The sequence below is a fragment of the Colobus angolensis genome, unplaced genomic scaffold (genome assembly GCF_000951035.1).
Source record: "Colobus angolensis palliatus isolate OR3802 unplaced genomic scaffold, Cang.pa_1.0 Scaffold90, whole genome shotgun sequence".
In the NCBI taxonomy this organism is placed as follows: Eukaryota; Metazoa; Chordata; class Mammalia; order Primates; family Cercopithecidae; genus Colobus; species Colobus angolensis.
Genome location: NW_012122932.1, coordinates 1,200,939 through 1,220,157, shown reverse-complemented (window position 1 = coordinate 1,220,157; position 19,219 = coordinate 1,200,939). Strand labels below are relative to the sequence as shown.

General features: G+C 40.3%; 1 protein-coding gene across 7 annotated transcripts in view; it reads left to right on the top strand.

The window, feature by feature from the left end:
• Nucleotides 1–19,219, top strand: part of PPP2R2B (protein phosphatase 2, regulatory subunit B, beta) — a 499,553-nt gene that overhangs the window by 16,155 nt on the left and 464,179 nt on the right. The window contains exon 1 of one of the 7 annotated variants that reach the window (XM_011931488.1): nt 9,473–9,995. The exons of 5 other annotated variants lie outside the window; for them this stretch is intronic. In XM_011931488.1, coding sequence (XP_011786878.1) covers nt 9,917–9,995 — 79 coding nt within the window. In that variant the 5' untranslated portion in view covers nt 9,473–9,916. Of the gene's footprint in view, nt 1–9,472; nt 9,996–19,219 lie in introns of those variants that run through there. One more of the 7 variants, XM_011931484.1, reaches the window with a different exon arrangement.

Here is a 19,219-nt window from a genome sequence, read left to right as displayed (position 1 = left end):
CTTGCTCCTTGTATGTTTTCTCTATTAGTCCATACTCTGCATGAAGACAAGTCTGCTACAACTGCTTGCTGATATACAACTACAAGTTGTGTAAGCATTCCTAGTGCCCAGCACCATGCCTGGCATCTACTAATGTTCAACAAATACATATTGAATAAATGCATGATTAAATAAATGAAAGAATGCTAGCTTTCCAATCAGCAAGAAATACCAAGAAGACAGGAGACTCCAAGAAAATTCATTCTCGTGCCCAAAGTGACATTTCTCACTGCTAAGTTCAACTCCTTGTCACTGCATTTGGTTTATGGAATGCCTTCTAGTTTAAATGATTTATCCTAGAATAGAGCTGCCATTTTTCAATGTGCCGGTATCAGTGGATGCCTAAAGAGCTAGGTAAGACCAAATGGTAACAACCTTATATGGTTAAGTTTTCAAAACACATTTACAAATATTGTTTCATATACTAGATTGTTTTGGTTTATATACCAGACCTGTGGGAGAATGAGGCAAGGAAACTAAGGTATGAAGAATTACACACAGATCTTGGTTCGCCTTTCTTCTAATCAAAATATTATTTACTCTCATTATGCTGCCTAATGTGCAGTTAATGTGTCCATTATCACAGCCCAGGTCTCTGAGGCCGTATTGCTGTAAAGCAATGATTCTCAATCTAGGGTGTGGGAGGGTAATTTTGCACCCCGGGGATGTTCACTGATGTCAGGAAGCATTTTGGATTGTCCTGACTGGGAGATGGGAGGTGTGCTACTGGCATCTATTGGGTAGAGCACAGTGACACTACTAAACCTCCTAAAACAGCCCCATCTCCCCCATACAACCACACAACAACTACCTTATCCAAAATATCAATAGTGCTTAGGTTGAGAAACCCTGCCATAAAGCAAAACTCATAGAGTGAAACAGCAAAGGAAAAAGTAATTGTGTAAATCTCTCCAGATGTAATCAAGATGTAGAGGAACTGGTGAGTACATACCCTGTTTAAAGGCATGAAGTTTGAATTAGAAAATATAATACTCTGCAGGCCAAACAGAACTCTCGTGCAAGCTGCTGTGAGCAGTGTGACACTCCCAGGGGAAGGTCCTCCCTCAATGAGCAAATCTGGTCCCTTACTGTAAGAACAACAGGTACAGCATTTTCTCCCCTGCTACCTCCTAAAAGATTTACTATTATGGCCTCTCAGAATCAAGAGGAAAACTGGGTTAAAAGTGTTTTCTTGAAAAGACATTAAACCCAACTACTCAAATGCCGACTCTGTATCTCTAAGGGGTAGCCTACAGGTCAGAAAACTAAGATCTTGCCACCTGGATTCGTGTCCTGGGTTCCTTTCAAATCCTCTAACGTGCTCATCTGTCCAAAAAGAAATATGCTGCCTAATCCTGGGGAAGGCTCTAAGGCCAAAATAGATATCAGAGTCACAGTTATCCTTTTAAAATATTGTTTCATATCAGAATATTGGTTCATTTTCATAATATTCATGATTTAATTAAAATGCAGAGATGTCTGGGAAGGAAGCAGATAGGACATTTTTTTTTTTTCCTCTGCAGAACAGGAAGCACATTTGGGATCTGCTTTGGAATGCTTTCTTTTTATGAAGGCTGTAAGGCATTATGTATACTGAATAATTGGAACGTTTTTTATCCCGCTTGGACAAGAAATGTTAAAGTCCACTATTTCCAAACGAGAGCTAATAAGTGCATAGCCCAAATACAGCAGCTGAAATCTGCTTTATGTATTTAAAATATGTTTTTATAATTATATTAATTTATAGTAAATAGGAGAAAGAGTGAATTTGAGCTGTTTTAATAAAACTGATACTCTTACCTCTTACCAGAAGGCTCTTCCCACTTATATCTTCATACGTGCAAATTCTTCTTCTCCTTCATAGCCTATCTCAGATGCCACTACCTCCAGGAAGTCTTCTTGGATTCTGTCCCAATGTTCCATTTAGGTGTGAGAGTTTTCTACTATGCACTTTATCTGTTACTCTCTTTTGGCCCTTCTGTAATATTCATATATTTATTACTTGATTTTATATTTCTTTTCTATCTCCCATCCCTTCCCTTCCTTCCTTCTCTCCTTCCTCTCTTTCCCCTTCTCTTCCTCCCCACTTTCTCCCTCCCTCCCTCCCTCCCTTTTACATTATATGCCTATACATGCATCTAATCTCACAGTCCTTGGCACCATGTCCTAGGAATAGCAAACTTTCAACACATATAGGATCTCTGGAGGCATTGATAGGTAAGTGTGTGGATTTGGCTAGATTTCTTCTACATGATTATGGTAGTCATTGGCAAACCCTTTCTTTCCAACAGGTCAGAAGTAAATTTGCCCAACCCTAATCAAATACCCACAAGTTCCAAATAAGTAGATACAAAATCTTGGTCTCTGTCTTGGTGCCATGTCCTATACTAGACTGCAGGGGAAATAATGTTCAGATCAGGCAACTCAGAGAACACAGTGGCATGGGACAGCCTGAGGGGAGGAGTGAGCGGAAAGCCTTTACTGGAATCTTACCTCCTCCACTTGTTTGCAGTTGACTTTATTTAATGTCTCTGTGTAAACTTCCTCATCTATAAACAGATAAAATAATGATATTTACTTTATTATAGGTTTTTCAGGAGGATTCCATGATATTCTAGGTATAGCACTTAGCAGAGTAACTGGAACCTGGTCACTCAGATGAATGAAGAACTCAGATGAATGTAGATTTGGTGGTTGCTCTTATTACTACTACCATCACACATCACTTGATGATGGGGAAACATTGTGAGAAGAGCATCATTAGGCAATTTTTGTCATTGTGCAAACATCCTAGAGTGCACTTACACAAACCTAGATGGTACAGTCTATTGCTCCTAGGTTACAAACCTGTACGGTCCTGAATGTCACGGTCCTGAATACTGTGGGCAGGTGTAACACAATGACAAGCATTTGTGTATCCAAACATATCGAAACATATAAAAGGTCCAGGAAAAATACGGTATTATAATCTTATGGGGACACCTTCATATTTGCAGTCCACAGTTGCCCGAAATGTCATTATGGCACATGACTGCATTATCATCATCTGTTAAAATCAAATCATGTTTCCATGGCTCAGAAGCAAAACAAACAGACAAACAAAACCCCGTTGCCTACCTGCTCTGACTTCCCTTTATAAATCAGGAGATGTTATTTGTCTACTCTTTCTAGGTACTAAGAGAGTTACTATAGAAAATTTGGTGGAAAACATATTTGGCTTTGTTGTGCTTTTCCTTCTTTCATTCTTTTTAATGAGAGCCAGATTCTTCTGTTGTGAGGCACTGGGCTTTATTTCTCCCCCTGCTGCCTGGTAGCAGCTGCTCTAAATGGAGCCGACCCCCATCTTCAAAGTCCTCTTCAGTCTTATCTGTAGCTGCCCACCTCTCTCTTGCATTAGTCACATGCCAAGAGAGCTGGCTGAATCATCAGTCCAGACTGCCAATCAGAAATATGAATCAACTCACTCCTGACTGCTCTGCTAGGTCTAGGGGATGCAATGAGTGAGAAAGACAACACACGACCTGTCCCCCTAGAGCTTATATTAAAGCAGTGAAACAAATGTTAAATAAACTATTTTTAAAGTATGTAGGTAGTTAGTTAAATTAGAAGAGGAAATCTCTGTGAGGATAAATTGCAGGCTTTAGTGGGGTAAATGAGAGGGCCAAATCCATTCCTTGGCCATTAATTTGTCTTTCAGCCTCAACTCAAATGTCACCTCCTCCAAGAAGCCTTCCCTGACCATCAAGCAAAGCAGTCACTCTCTAATCCATGTTCCACTTTATTTCCTTCATTCTACTTTTCACCACCTAAAATAACCTTGTTGATGTAATGTTTGTTTATTGGCTACCTCTTTCTTTGAGAATATAAGCTCAAAGAACTAAACCTCAATATATTATTTACTGCTGTATCCCCAACACCTAGAAGAGTGCCTGGCATTTAATAGCTGCTAAAAAGGTTATATTGTATGAATGAATGGGTAAATGAACTAACCACAGAGAGGATCCTCTTTCTTTCAGGCCAGAATCTAACAAGTTGTGAATTTCACACACTGGCTAGTGGGTGTAGGAAGTGTGATGGAAATTGTCAGAATTTTCTTTCTTCAGTTCAACTCAATTCAGCTCAGTTCAATCCAGCATGTACTTATCAAACTCCTGTTATGCTTCAGGCAGCAAACTTTGATCTCAGAATTCAGCAGAAAAAAAGTCAAATTTTTACCCTCTTGTAACTTAGAGTCTGGCCAGGGTGTCAGATACTAAACAGCAATTATTAAAGAATTCTAAGAATTTTACTGGATTACCTCATTTAATCCTCACAGCAGCTCAGGAATTGTATATGTTGGGAATGGTTATTATACCCAAAGAAGAGAGGAGGAGTAGGTTTTTTCTCTCTTTTTTTTTTGAGAGAGAGTCTCACTTACTTTGTCCCCAAGGCTGGAGTGCTGTGATGTGAACATGGCTCACAGCAGCCTCAAACTCCCAGGCTCAAGTGATCTTTCTGCTTCAGCTCCCCAAGTGGCAGGGACTATAGGTGGGTACCACCACACCCGGATAATTTTCTGTATATTTTTTTACAGATGGGTATTCACCCTATTGTCCAGGCTGCTCCCAAACTCCTGAGTTCAAGTGATCCAGCCACCTCGGCCTCCCAGAATGCTGGGATTAGAGGGGTGAGCTACCACACCTAGCTGAGAGTAGGTATTTTATCGTCATGTTTACTATGAATTCCTTAGCACTATGCACAGTGCCTGGCCTAAGCAGGTGCTCAGTAAATATGCTCAATAAGGAACGATATTTTAAAAGAGGAACATGGTGTGTGCGACTCTGTAAGAGGGGGTTTGATCCAGTCTGAGGCATCAGGAAGCCTCTCCCCGGAGGTGTGGCACTTCATTTAAGATTTGAAGAAGGAGTAGGAATTTGCTTTGCTTTGACTTAAAAGTAAAAACCTGGGCAGGCTCATCCTGATTAATATTAAATAAGCTAATTTTTTTTCCTGGGATTTAGTTTCCTTCATAGCAAAATGTAAAACTGTAATGATGAACCTTCCCCCAAAGGAGGTTATAAAAACATACAAAGAGAGAATGATCAGGGTAAATTTTCTGTAAAACTTGGGCTTCAATGAAGTAGGCAACAAGACTAGGACCAGTGGGTACAGGCAGTTAGGAGACTCCAAGTCCACTGGCCCGGAGGCAGGAGCTCCAGCTGGACTTGGCAGGGCAGAAATGATTGCTTTTGCTCTCCCAGGAGGTCAGTCTAAAGAAAAGTTTAGAGCAGCCTAGTCCAGGGCACAGCACTCAAGAAACTCGCAATTAATTGCTTGTTTGCCACTGTCAGAACCTGACATGCAGAAATCATCTGGAGAAATTTCTTGTCTCTGGACTCTGCTCTGCCACACTCAAGGGGCCTTCTCACATGGCACCTAAATGGGTCACCTTTATCTTTCCTTCCTCTGAGGCTCCTGGTTTCCCTTTCAGAGACCTCTTTCTGCTCTTCGGCTCTCCCTCCAGAAACCTCTGGCATTGCTTTAGATCCTCCCTTCTCCTTATGATGACACCATTCCTCTCCTCTCCTGGTGACCCTGCTCTTATCTGTGACGACATTAGATGTATCAGAGACTAATGCCACTTACAGAGTTAATGACTGCTAACTCTTCATTTGCTATGCCTCCCAGTAAGATAATTGCCTTTTAACAGGAGCTGTTTTTTGTTTATTTTTTTATAAATAATGCCTAATTCAAAAACATGGATCTCTAACATTTACCTTTTGGGGCTTTATAATCCCAAAGAATCTTTTCATATCCTCTTCCTGCTGTCATAGCCCATATGTGGCTGTATTAAAACAGTTCATTCGTCTCTGTTTTTTCTGGAATATGCACTTCTTTAGAGCAGCAGTGGTATCTCATATCCTGTGTCCCCATCACTCAGCCTGATACATCATCAGGGTGGCAACAAATTGTTGGATACGTGATTTAGGACAAAGGTATTTGGAAAACTTTCCGTTACCCAAACTTGTCAAGCCAGAGTGTGAAATTAAACATCTTACTCCAGAGGTTCTCAAACTTTCAAGGAAGAATCACTTCTTCTCCCCAGGGAATCTGGATCCACTGGCTTAAGGACTGTGAAATCTGCATTCGTCACTAGCTCATCAGGTGATTCCCGTGCGGAAATACGGGATCTCCTGTGGATAAATTATTATATCCCCTTGGCCTGTTTTCTCTTCTGTAAAATGGGATTGTTGAGAGAATCAAGTAGACAAGAAGCACACTGAAGCAGTTCAAATGGTGCAGTGCAAACTACTTGCAGCAGATTCACCTGTCCAAAGAAGTTTCAAATTTGTTCTTTCTGCCTCTTGCCCATTCTGCGTGTGGGTAGATAGGTGCCTAGGCCTTACGCTAGATCAATCATTTTAGATTTGAATTGAAAACATATTTTCAGTTGAGGTCAAGAGGTATTGGCTGGTTTGGAGAGGCCTATTTGGAACTTGAGTTCTAGTCCCATTGTTTTTTTGCTTCTAATGGAGAAGACAGTGTTTTGTTTGTTCTGTTTTGTTTTTATTGAGTTCTTTGCGGATAGCTATGGCCAGCATCCTCAGTGAGTATTTTTTTCACTCAGGAAGTAATTACTGAGTGCCTACTATTGACTTAGAAAGTATTCACTAAGTGCCTACCATTTATTTAAGACTGAAATACACAATTAAAGTTGAAACATGTCTATCTAAAAATTCCATAAAGAATGATCTATTCCAGCTTTATGATAGGCTCAAATCCACTTCATTTGTGCCGTAAAGGACCTTCACACACACATAAAAAGTATAAAATATCTTCCAGAAGCTTTACCCATATATATTGATTTATCCATTCATCCATTCACTTACTCACCTACTCTTTACTGTCTACTTTGTGCGGGCACTGGGTGAGGCAGAAGGAATATAAAGACGAATTAGACATTGATCTTCCCCTCAAGAGTTTGCACTTTCATTATTTAGATAAGATAGGTAAGGAAATAAAGTAATATGCCGTAATTAAGGGCTGGTACTACTGTTATAGACAATAGTAATTAAACTTAGGAAGCACTTACCATGTGTTAGACGCTGAGCTAAGCCGTTTATATGAACTATCCTATTGTGTCCTCAACAATATCATTTAAGGTTCTATTATTATCCTTGTTAGGCCTGTAATGAGGCTAACATATGTTAAGTAAGTTGCCCAAGATCGCACAGTGAGTAATGTCTAAGGCAGGATTAAACCCTGGCTGTGTAACTGCAGCATCACTCCTCCTAAGCACATCCCCTCTTCCGCTATTCTTAGGTTGGTGTACAGCACAGAAGCTCAGAGAAGGCTAACAGCAGCAACATTGGTGGTTTATCATGTGCCTGCAGTGTGCCAGATCTCTATGCTTATTGTCTCACTTCTTTCAAGAATACGTGAGGATGCGGCACTATTCACAATAGCAAAGACTTGGAATCAACCCAAATGTCCATCTGTGACAGACTGGATTAAGAAAATGTGGCACATATACACCATGGAATACTATGCAGCCATAAAAAAGGATGAGTTTGCGTCCTTTGTAGGGACATGGATGCAGCTGGAAACCATCATTCTTAGCAAACTATCACAAGAGGAGAAAACCAAACACCGCATGTTCTCACTCATAGGTGGGAACTGAACAATGAGATCACTTGGACTCGGGAAGGGGAACATCACACACTGGGCTTATCATGGGGAGGGGGGAGGGGGGAGGGATTGCATTGGGGAGTTATACCTGATATAAATGATGAATTGATGGGTGCTGACGAGTTGATGGGTGCAGCACACCAACATTGCACAAGTATACATATGTAACAAACCTGCACGTTATGCACATGTACCCTAGAACTTAAAGTATAATAAAAAATAAAAAATAAAAAAAATAAAAGAAAAAAAAAATCTGGCATCTATTTTCCAAGTGCCAGAGATGAAGCCTTCATATAGCCTTAGCTTAGCTTTTTATATACCAATAAAGTTATTTTTATCCAAAAAAAAAAAAAAGAATACGTGAGGAAAACCTTGCTATTGTTCCCATTTTATAGATAGAGAAACTGAGGTTTGCAGTGTTCAAGTTTGTTCATTTCTACCTGGCCACTAAGTGAATGCACTGGATTGCAAACTGTCCGGGTCAGATTGAACCCAAAGCCCACACTCCTTCTACTCTCACCCTGCGGGCCAGAGGTTAGATATGAAGTGTCTCTTTGGAAGACACTCCTGCATATACTCTTGTGTTGCGAGTTTGAAATTACTTACACAAACAAACCAGACCACTTAGGCATTGTTTAAACAGCACCTTACTTAGGATGGCCCCACCTTGCCAAGTCCTGGGTCTAAGGAGGTTATATGATTATTGCAGAACCAAATGGCCCGACTCTGCCGGCAGTTTGTCATCATGTCATAACAGTCCAAGAGCCAGAGAGGTGGCATATTGGTGGGGGAATGGATTGACATGACCATGGGCTATTCTGGCACTCTAATGACTTTGTTTTTTCCCTCCTGGGGAGACCAGCACATTTCTCCAATGCTGAGTTAAATATTTTTGTAAGGAAGCGAGCCCATAAAGGCTTAAATATTTTTCCATCAGATTTTCAAGGAACCCTTTTATTTTATTTTTAAAAATCTTACTCAGGGAAATGTTGGTTTTCTTTTATGGACATTTAAATCATTTCCTTGTGCCTCTGAATGCGGCATGAAGGACATTTGTCTCTTTCTCTTCATTATATACAATAGTGTCTTTGACAGAACTTATAAACCCCAAACTGAAGCCCTGTGCTTTCTTGCCTTCCAGTGATAGGGTTTCCAAAGTCATTATTATTTCATGGGCCAAAACCAAACCAATTCCCCATTCCAAATTACTTACACCTTGTGGTTGGTCATGTCCTTAAATAATATCAGTCTGTCTGTCTCTGTCTGTCTCTGTATCTCTCTCTATCTCTCATTTGAAATCTCAGAGTTTTGGTAAAGTTGTGCAGTCCTTGGATCAACTTAGTTTTTCCATGTTTTTTAATGCCATCAGGGTACATGGATTGATGAAGGGTCGGTTCCTTTGGGTTTAGTCTCTATTCTTGTGTTGTGGCTTTCTATTTGGAGAGTGAATAACTCAGAACTAAGTTATTGCTTCACTGTTAAGGCTGGCAGGGGAAGAAAGAGGCAGCAGTGGAGCACAGAATCTATCTGTGTTAGCCCCCTGTCACCGACTACTCAACCCAGCTTTGGGCTTCACCTAAATGATAAATGGTCCTATTGTTTGGGCTTTAGCATTTTAAAAAATAGAACTAAATCTAGATTAAGCAAGGACAGAGACCCATTTCATTGCACTGTACTTTAATATTCCTGAGATCCATGGCATTACGGGTAGCTCCTTTTAACAGCCATCTCTCTCCAGGGCGGAACACTATGCTGTCTTTGTTTCATCTGATCTTTCAGCTAAATAAGAGATGGTCACTTATCCTCACTACTCCCATATCCTGCTGGATTTCTCTTGCGAAAAGAGAAACTCACCACATGGGAAAAGGTAGAGGTTTCAGGCAGAGCATTTCAGCGTGTGTTTACAGGCAGGACTGACTTACTCAGCAAATCCTGCTCGGAGGAGCTTCAGCCAATGAAGAGGCTATATCCCGGCTTGCTTGGGGGCTTCTGAGTTTGAGCTGCATGCAGAAATGTAAGGCAGTGCTTCCTGGCGCTGATGGCAAAATGGGACCCATCTCCAGTTATTCCTCGGGCACCCCAGCTTTGCAAATCTGGGAAAGAACCTACATAAACATATTGGTGATGTAGCCAGCTTAAAAGGCCGAGAGAATCCTTATGGATTCAGGAGACTGTTTTTTTATTTAGATTTTTATTTTTTATTTGGAAGATGAAATGCTTCTCTCGTTACCTGCCTTACATCTTCAGACCTCCGAACACCATCCTTTCTTCCAGCTGCCACACGGAAGGTACAGACCAGAGAGGGAGAGTATCTGGGTGGGTGGGAAAAGTGGGCTGGTGTCTGACTTCCCACAGGTTCTGCTGATGCTGCTTTCTGTAGCTACTAGGTGACTGTCATTCCTGGCAAAAGCTTGTATCCGACAGACTTAGATCTGCTTCTAAAATCAGTCTGTCTTGTACAAGGAAAGGGAAGTATTTTCTGAAGAACAGAATAATGTTGCAAAGGTAATCTCAAAGCTGACACAGCTAATTGGAAAATAACTCAGAAATATTTTGCCAATTTTCCTTGTTTCATTTAACATGCAAACAAGTCATTGGAACTCGTGTCAAGGAAAAAAAAAATCAGTAGGTGCTGCCACATACATCTTTCCGAGCTCTCTGTTTTGTCACTGTCTGTTTGATAACTTGGTCCGTGCCCAAGAAAGCAATTAGCAAAATAGAATTAGCTTAGTACATCACTAGGGACTGCTGATTGTTGGATTGGTTCACTTGGAGTCTGTACTTGGGTTACAGAGCAGTAAGAACACAGCTGACTTTCGGCACCTACAGGAAATGTGGTTTCTGGGGGTCCTAAGTTAATACTTTAAAGAGAGGGAGGCTGAGCCTTCTATGCCTTCCCCAGTTCCTGTTTTTTTCTGGGGACCTTCTCTGCTGCCTTCTAACCTAGCATGCTATGCATACGTGTATGTGTGCCTTGTAAACATTCTGGCAATTCCCCTTCAGCTAAGCACTGCAGAATTCAACATTTCTACAATCAGAAGCTGGTTATATGCCTTCTATATGTGATTTGCCTGTGTTTTAGATCTGACATATCCTAGAAAAAAGAACAATTTCAAGAAAAGCAACTGGCTGGGCATTTTTAAGGCTTAAGGATTGTCCTGCTAGTGGTATTTGATTGAAGAGGGTTGAGGATGGTGAGGTACTGTGACTCCAACTCATGTCTAGCCACACTGTCTTGGAACTGAGCTGGCGACAAGCCTGTTCTGAAAACCCACTCTTGTTTTCATCCTCCAAGTAGAATCCTGAGATTGGGGGCTGTGTGTTTAAAATGAAGGAAGCGTGTATTATACCATAAGGTAATTTTTTATGAGTACCTTCATGAAAGGGAGTAAACATTTGAGATCACCCTTGAATTGAGACTGAGGGTAGTATTTTTCCTAGACATTGATATCTCATAGATTTTTTTTTTTACAGTTGGATATTTCCCCTTAAAAATGTATTGATGGCAAAAGGAAATGGTTCACCGAGAAATCTTTTCTTCCTTGTGGAGAGAAACTTAGTAAGTCCTTATACATATTGAGGGGAGGAGAGGAATGAAAGAATGGCATGGACCAAAATCTCCAGGAGAACTTTTCCAATACTAAAGATCTAAAGCCATAGAGAAACTGCCTAGATGACTTTTGTATTTCTGATTGGTTCTCCTGTCCTCTCCTGCCTGCTTAGACTTTGAAAATTTAAACACTTGGTCTACTCAGTTGCTGTCTTGTATATTAATCAGATGAAACATCCTATATCATATAGAAAAAAACACCGCAACAACAAGAACTTTTAAAGTTGTTTGTGAAAATTAAATTTCACTGATTTATTTCATTAAAATGGAAACCCCATTTTGCTTATGTCAAAACAATTTCTGCTTCACCCACTATCACCAGATTTCAGGATGGGAGGGTAGAATGGCATGTATTTAAATTTGTTGTAAACCTAATAAGGACAATGGGTAAGGAAAATAGCATTTGTCAAACATTAACATCATGGAGGAGGCTCTGGGACATAGTGGAAAAGACATGAGTTATGTGCCAAGGTGCCAAGCAAGCAGTGCCAGGTCACTTAATTGCTCTATGCCCAGTTTTATCTATAACAAGGATGCTGAGATGAAATGTGACCATTGAATAAAGTTCTTTGTAATGCTCTGCACATGATAGGTGCCGTCTGTTTTTGAGTCCCATGCCCCATGCGTTTTCTTAGATATTGAAGTTTGCTTTATTTTTCACATTACCTTAAGCAATGAGTGGTTTCCTCAAACACATCACTGTGTCGCCAGAAACTAGTTATACTTACTTAAAGTTTGTCTGGGGAAAAAAATATCAGAATACGCCTGAGGTTGTGTTTGTGTGTGTGTGTGTGTGTGTGTTTATATCATTGGCAATCGTGTCACCCTGTAGTCTATACTAGAAAAAAATACGGCTGTGAACTTCACATTTTATTAATTTGAAAAGGTGCAGAATGAATAATGTGTGAATATCTCTGTGAAAGTCAAATAAATACAAATAACCCAAACAATCTCCTTAAGAGAAACTCTAGAACAAATTTAAGAGTTTCAACAATTTCTGGGCTTCTTAGGGGATAGAACCATCCTAATTAGAAAACTTGGCTTGTCTTGCCAACTTCTCCTTATCATTTTTTTTTAATTCAAGAAGGCCATAGGCTTTGAATCTTAGCTCTGTTACATGTTAACTGAGAGATAGTAAGAAGTTATTTAACGTCTCTGAGTCTTAGTTTCCTCATTTTAAAATGTAGATAACAATACTCCACAGGATAGTTGCAAAAAAATACATTCAGAATGACATACCAGAGTGATAATCATAATAGTAATAACCAGCGTTCACTTGTATTTAGTGTATCAAAGGCATTATCTAAGCACATTATATATAGTAACAGATTTGTATATAGGGTAAATCAACAATATATGGTTCACAACTTTTTCCTTTCCTCCCTCACTCTGAGCCCTCAAGCCTGCTTTTTCATCCATTAGATGGAGATTTGGTTCTGCATGTAGCAGTCAGAATAATTTTTTAAAAACATGATTATCTTACCACCACACAGTCTAAAACACAAAAACTCACATTTAAAACCTCTCTATGGTTTTGTGGCCTGCAGGATCTGCATATTCTGACCCCACCTGACTTTCCTGACTGGTGTCAAATATACTCTATCTTGCCTGACCCCCAGATACACAGGCCTTCTTTGGTTCCTCAACATTCTCCCTCCCACCATAGACTTTTGGGCTGCTTCTCTTTTCCTTCTGTCCCCTTGCCTTGTAAATTCCAACCTTCAACTCTCAGCTCAAGCTCAGAAGCAATCCTGACCCTCAGCTGATCACAGTTCTTAAAGAACTGGATTTCTTACTTCAAACACTTACCCTAATTTGTCATTATGGGGAAATCAATGTGACTGTTTTGTTAGTCTCTGCCTCCCTGCTGCACTGGAAGCAGGACCCATGTGTAACTCTCATACCTCCAGAACCAGAACAATACCAGGCACGTTATAGGTGCTTAGTAAATTTTTGTTGAATGAAAGATGAGAAATACCAATGCTGTTCTATGGATAAATTTCCAAAACCATATATGAAAAATATTCTGAAAAGCATTCACTCCTCTATGCATAAAAATTTTTTTTTATCACTGTGGCTTGGGGAGCTTTCTGTAACCGTACTTTAAGGAACTAGTTTTATTATAGTGTTCTTTAACTTGAAATAAGAAGATACAAACAGAAGCCAGGGCAACCAAATAGTGCAGATCCATAATCAGGGTTTTGCGAAGAGGATTGGACTGACTTCTCTGTGGACCTCATTAACGAAGCACGTAACTCCTTGCCCTTGATAGGGGAGGATTCATCCACAGAAGTGGTATCAGAATTGCAGAAACAAAATTCCAATCATAGCTATAAAGAAGCCATTCAAGCTGGGTGTGGTGGTGGGCACCTGTAGTCCCAGCTACTCAGGAGGCTGAGGCAGGAGAATTGCTTGAACCTGGGAGGCAGATGTTGCAGTGAGCCGAGATCACACCAATGCACTCCAGCCTGGGCAATAGAGTGAGACTCCATCCGAAAAAAAAAAAAGGAAACAAAACAGAAAAGAGAGAGTCAGTGAAGTATAAGGAACCTTGCCTGATACTTTCTGGTGGACCTAATTTGGCACCAGGCACTGGAGGGCCTGTTATTGTTATCTAACAAATCAGTAGGGACACTTTCTTTTCCTAAAGGGACAAGGGTAGCGTGACTTGCCACGTGCTTCTTCCTTTCCCAAAATTGTCTTTATCTCATTTCCATGCTGCAAATCTCTCCCCATGCTTGAAAACTCAGCTTGAGTCAAGTCTTTCTAGGAAGATGTCTTCAACAACTCCAAAAATGAAGTTGTTATTATGAGTCACACAAACCACAAGGAGAGTGGAAAGAAGAAATAAGAAGCAGCAGCTTCCACACCGTGGACCCTGTGGACCACTGGCTGTGTGCTAAGGGCTGTGCCTGTGCCATCTCATTTGCTCCTCACAACAGTCTCTCTTACTAAACGCCATTATCTCCATGTATATAGATGAGGAAACTGACTCAGACGCAACCTCCTCAGAACCACAGCTAGTGAAGTGGTAGAGCCAAGACTCAAGTTCAAACTCTCTGAATCCAAAATCGGTACTCTTAATCTTTATATCACACTGCACATTTCCTTCTGAGTATGAGAACAGCCTTCAGATTACATTGAAACAGTCTGTTTACAAGTCTGTCTCCTGCGTGGCCAGCAGCAACTTGTGCACAGGAATTCTGCCCTACTCATCTTCAGTCTTGGCATCCTGGTTTAGTACAGAGCTTGACTCTGAGTAGATGCTCAAGAAATCCTTCTTAAATGAAGGACTCAATGGGAGAGTGAATAAACAAACTGACCCATATTCTATCAACAATGCTCCTTCAAGAGGAGGACATATCTTAAAGCAAGTATCTTAGTGACACTGGAAGCCTGTTTGCTGGAAGTCCACACACACACACAGAGGGAAAAATAACATCATATTTTTCTAATTCTTTGTTATATTGTAAATAATACTAATACAAGAATAAGTAAAACATAGAACGCATACTATTTGCTAGGCACAATTTTACCATGTATATGTCAATGTAGGTACGGATGTGTGTGTGTGTGTGTGTGATCCCTAACAATTCTATAAGGTCAACACTGTTATCCTCATTTTATCCATGAGAAAACCAAGTCACAGACAAGTTAAATAACTAGTCTAAGTTGACACAGCTGTTAAATGCAAGGGCTAGGATTAGAACCCATGCAGTCTGGTTCCAGGGTACATGCTAAGAATGGATTCATTACTACTATATTTTGTGCCTTTTTCATATTTATGGATTCTTATTTTTCCTGTGTTTGAAATACTCTTCTCAGTCCCCTTCATATATTTAGAACCAACCCACTCTTCATAGCCCACGTCAAACTCACATCCACCCACAGCTTTCCCTGACTACTCATTTTCTCATCCATCTCTCTCATCTTATAAATGCACACCTACATTTAAAGTCTTTTCCAAGTGCACACAGCATTTCTCTGTAACATGGAAATAGTAATGCTCAACTCAAGGAGTTATTGTAAGAATTAAGTAAGGCAAAAACCTTACATTGTTTGATATCGCTTTATGTCTGAAACATATTTTTTGAATTGTATATACAATGCATAAATTATCCCTGCTCTCATCTAAGGCCAAGCCTCCACTTTAAGCTGGGTCACCTCCCCCCTGTCTTACCCAAGCACATCATTCCTGCACTTGTTCCCACTCTGCCAGCACCAAGGTTTTTCTCTCTACAGGATCATGTTTTGCAGTCCACACACATGCTATAAATTACCTCATTTTAAACACTGATCTCACGAGCCTGTATCTTCCTTCACCTGCTGCCCCATCACCTGCTCCTCTTTTCAGAAAAATGTCTTGAAAGTATCATCCACACTCACTGTTGCCACCGCTCCTCTGATTTGCGCTTTCTATCATGCCACCAAAATTGCTCTTGTGAGAGTCACCAATGACCACCACACTGCAGAGTCCAGTCATGCTTTTCCAGTCCTCTTCCCACTGCAGCCTTCAGCAACACTGACAGATGATTGCTCTGTCCTTCCTGAAGGGGTTTCTTGTCTTGGCCTCAAGACCCACTCTTTCTCTCCGTTTCTCTCTCCCCTGCAGTCTCAGACTCCCTGCCAGTTCCTTATCATCTTCCTAAACTGTAAACATTGAAGCCCAGGCATCAGTCCTCTCCTTAACATATACTTGCTCATAAGTGATCTCATCCACTCCTGTGGGCTTATATATCATTGATTTAATTTCTATATCCAGCTCCAATCTCTCACCTAAACTGCAGACTTGTACATCCAACTTCCTAGCTAACATTTCCAGTCAGATGCATAGTAGAGACCTCAAAACAGACCTGTTGATTTCCCTCCTGAAAAAAAACTCCTGTTTGTGCAGAATTCTTCTCCAGCCTAGGAAGTAAGAGGGAACTCTGTTCTCCTGGAGACTCAAGCCGAAAACCTTGGAGCCAGCCTCAATTTCCTTTTTTCTCTCATATCATTCTTCCTATTCTGTGGTAAATCCTTTGGGCTTCACCTCTTAAAAATATCAGGAATCCAGTTGCATTTTATCACATCCATCACTCAAATGTTTCTTCACCAGAGCATCCTTTCCTGGCCTTCCTATGTAAAATATCACACACACACACACACACACACACATGCTCACTCCCTTTCTCTCAAGATTCTCTCTCTCTCTCTCTCTCTTTCTCACTCTGCCTCCTTTCCCACCCCCAGTTACTTTTACCCTGTTTACTTTTCCTTCACAGCACTTCTCTTTACCTGACCTGTTATACATTTATTAACTTGTTTGTTGCCTGTCTTTCCCACTATAGAATGTACGTGACATGAAAGCGGAGGCTTTCTCTGTTTTGTACATTTCTATATCTCCAGTAGGCAGAACAGTTTCTCCCACATATCAAGCATATAATAAATATTTGTGGATTGAAAGCACGAATATATGAGGGAATGTTTATATTAAGTCTTAGTAATAAAGTGGGGGAAATGGTTTTCAAAACTAGACAAACCTGAATTCCAATCTCAGCACTCTTAATTACCTGCTGCCTGACCTTCCATTACTCAACTGGTGTATTTTCCTTCTCTAATGATAATATATCAAAATACGTTATGAGAGTGAAAAAAGGTGTTGTAAAACACCTAGCATAATGGCTGTGAATATTCAATGAATGGGGCGCCATATTCTTCTTTCGTATTTCCCACTGCATTCACCACAGCAATAACAAAGGAGAGTCCATTAAATGTTTTGCTCACCTACAAAGCTAGCATTTATTGTAGGCTCATTATTTGCCAGGCCTTGTGCTAAGTACTTTACAGTTACTATTTCTCAGAAATATTATGAGATAAGTACTATTCATTTTCCCCATTTTACAGATGAGCAGATAAGGCACAAAAAGACTGAGTAACCTATCAAAAACCACCCGGCCAAAATGTGATAGATCAGGGTGTGTACCCACACTGCCTGACTCCAGAGTCCAGGCTCTCTGCTGCCCTACAAGACTGCCTACAACATTTCAGGCATTGTTCTTAGCACATGGATAATTAAAAGATAAAAAACACTCATCTGTATTTTAAGGTACAGTGACTAGCAAGAGGGAAAAAGGCATATGCACACAACTCTAACAGGTTTTAACCCTGGCTATGCATGAGAATCACCTCGGCAAATACACGGGGCTATCTGTACCACAGCCCTGTTGAATTACATCCCCTGGAACTGGGCCCCCGGAATCTCAGTTTTTAAGCTTCCCCAAATGAATCTTCTCTACAGTCAGAGGTAAGAACTCAGCAATGGCCAGGGTAGAGAAATATACTAAAAGCTCAAGGGAAGGGCTCTGGGAGAAAATCTCTCTAAAATGACAGTAAATCTGCAGCTGAAAAGAGGTTACTTTTGGTGAAGGCTTCTGATATCTGGCAGAAAAGTGCCTGCTGTGGGGAGAATCAAGGCACTGTCATCTACCTAAGAGTTCAGTGAAACTATGTTGAGCACTTATTTGCTTCAAGGTAGCTGTGAATTTGCTTCAAGAGTTTATATTCAGGTATTGGCGAAAACATCTACCTAATATACAGAAAGTCATTTTATTTCCTGGCCTTTAATTTTATCATCTATAAGATGGGAGGGAAATGTTGCATATATCAGACAATTGCTTTGGTGAGTAAATGTAATCATTCATACCAAGTAGATGTGTATTACCCAGTGCAAATTAAGAGCTTAATAAAAATTAGCTATTATTAATACTCTTTGTATTAGTAGAGGCCCGGGAAATCAGTTCTTGGCCTCTGTACATTTTGGGGGGTAGAGTTTAAGAAATTTTTTAAAAATTGACAAATAATTGTACATATTCATGGCATATGTGGTGATGTTTTGACACCTACCATGTACAGTGATCAGATTAGGGTAATTAGCATATTCATCATCTCAATACTTATCCTTTCTTTGTGTTAGAAATGTTTAATATACTCCTCCCAGATATTTGAAGCTAATATATTATTGTTAACTATAGTCATCATACAGTGGTATAGAACACTGGAACTTATCCCTCCTATCCAGCTGTAAATGTGTGTCCTTTAACAAATCTCTCCCTATCCCTCTCTACACTTGTGTGTTTTGGTACAACGTGGTGATAGGAAGAATCCTGGGCCTGCAGTTCAGAGTCATCTAGATTCCAGTCCTCTTCACACGTGATATTCCCTTGAGAAACTGACTAATCCTGCTATGCCTCAGAGTCAAATGACAATATAATGAAACTTGGTGGTGTTGGCATCAGATTAAAGGATATGTGCTTTGGGAAGTATATCCCCCTCTTAAATCTTCCCATATTAAATTAGAAGTGGTAACCTATTTTCAGGAGTTTCTAATATAATCCATAAGGAACTCAGCAGAGGGAGGATAGATACTCAAGTTTAATAAAAACTAACTGAGCACCAGGCATTCTCCCTGTGTTATCACAGGAGGATGATTATCCCAGGTCTGCATGGTATTACCCACATTTTACAGGTGAAAAGAGTGAGGGAGGACTTGTGAGATGAAATCTTTGGTTGCAAATGCCTTTCACTTTGGAATCAGATAGAGTTCTAATTACGACTTAAAGTGATTTATCCTCTGAGTGTGTTTTTTTTTCAACTTTAAAATAGAAGTAATAATGCTTCCTTTTCATGTTTAATTGTAAGAATCAAGACATTGAATGCAATGTGCCTGGTAGCCACCTAATAGATGGCACCTGTACTTACACCGACAGATCTCGATCTTACCACCATGACATCAAGCTTCTTCAATTGCAAATCTGGGGCTCCTCCCACTTTGCTTGTCCCCAGCAAAAGAGGCTCCTGTTTTCATTCTTTGACTCTTTCAACCTACATCACCTTGACTGGTGTTTGCCTGTAACACACACT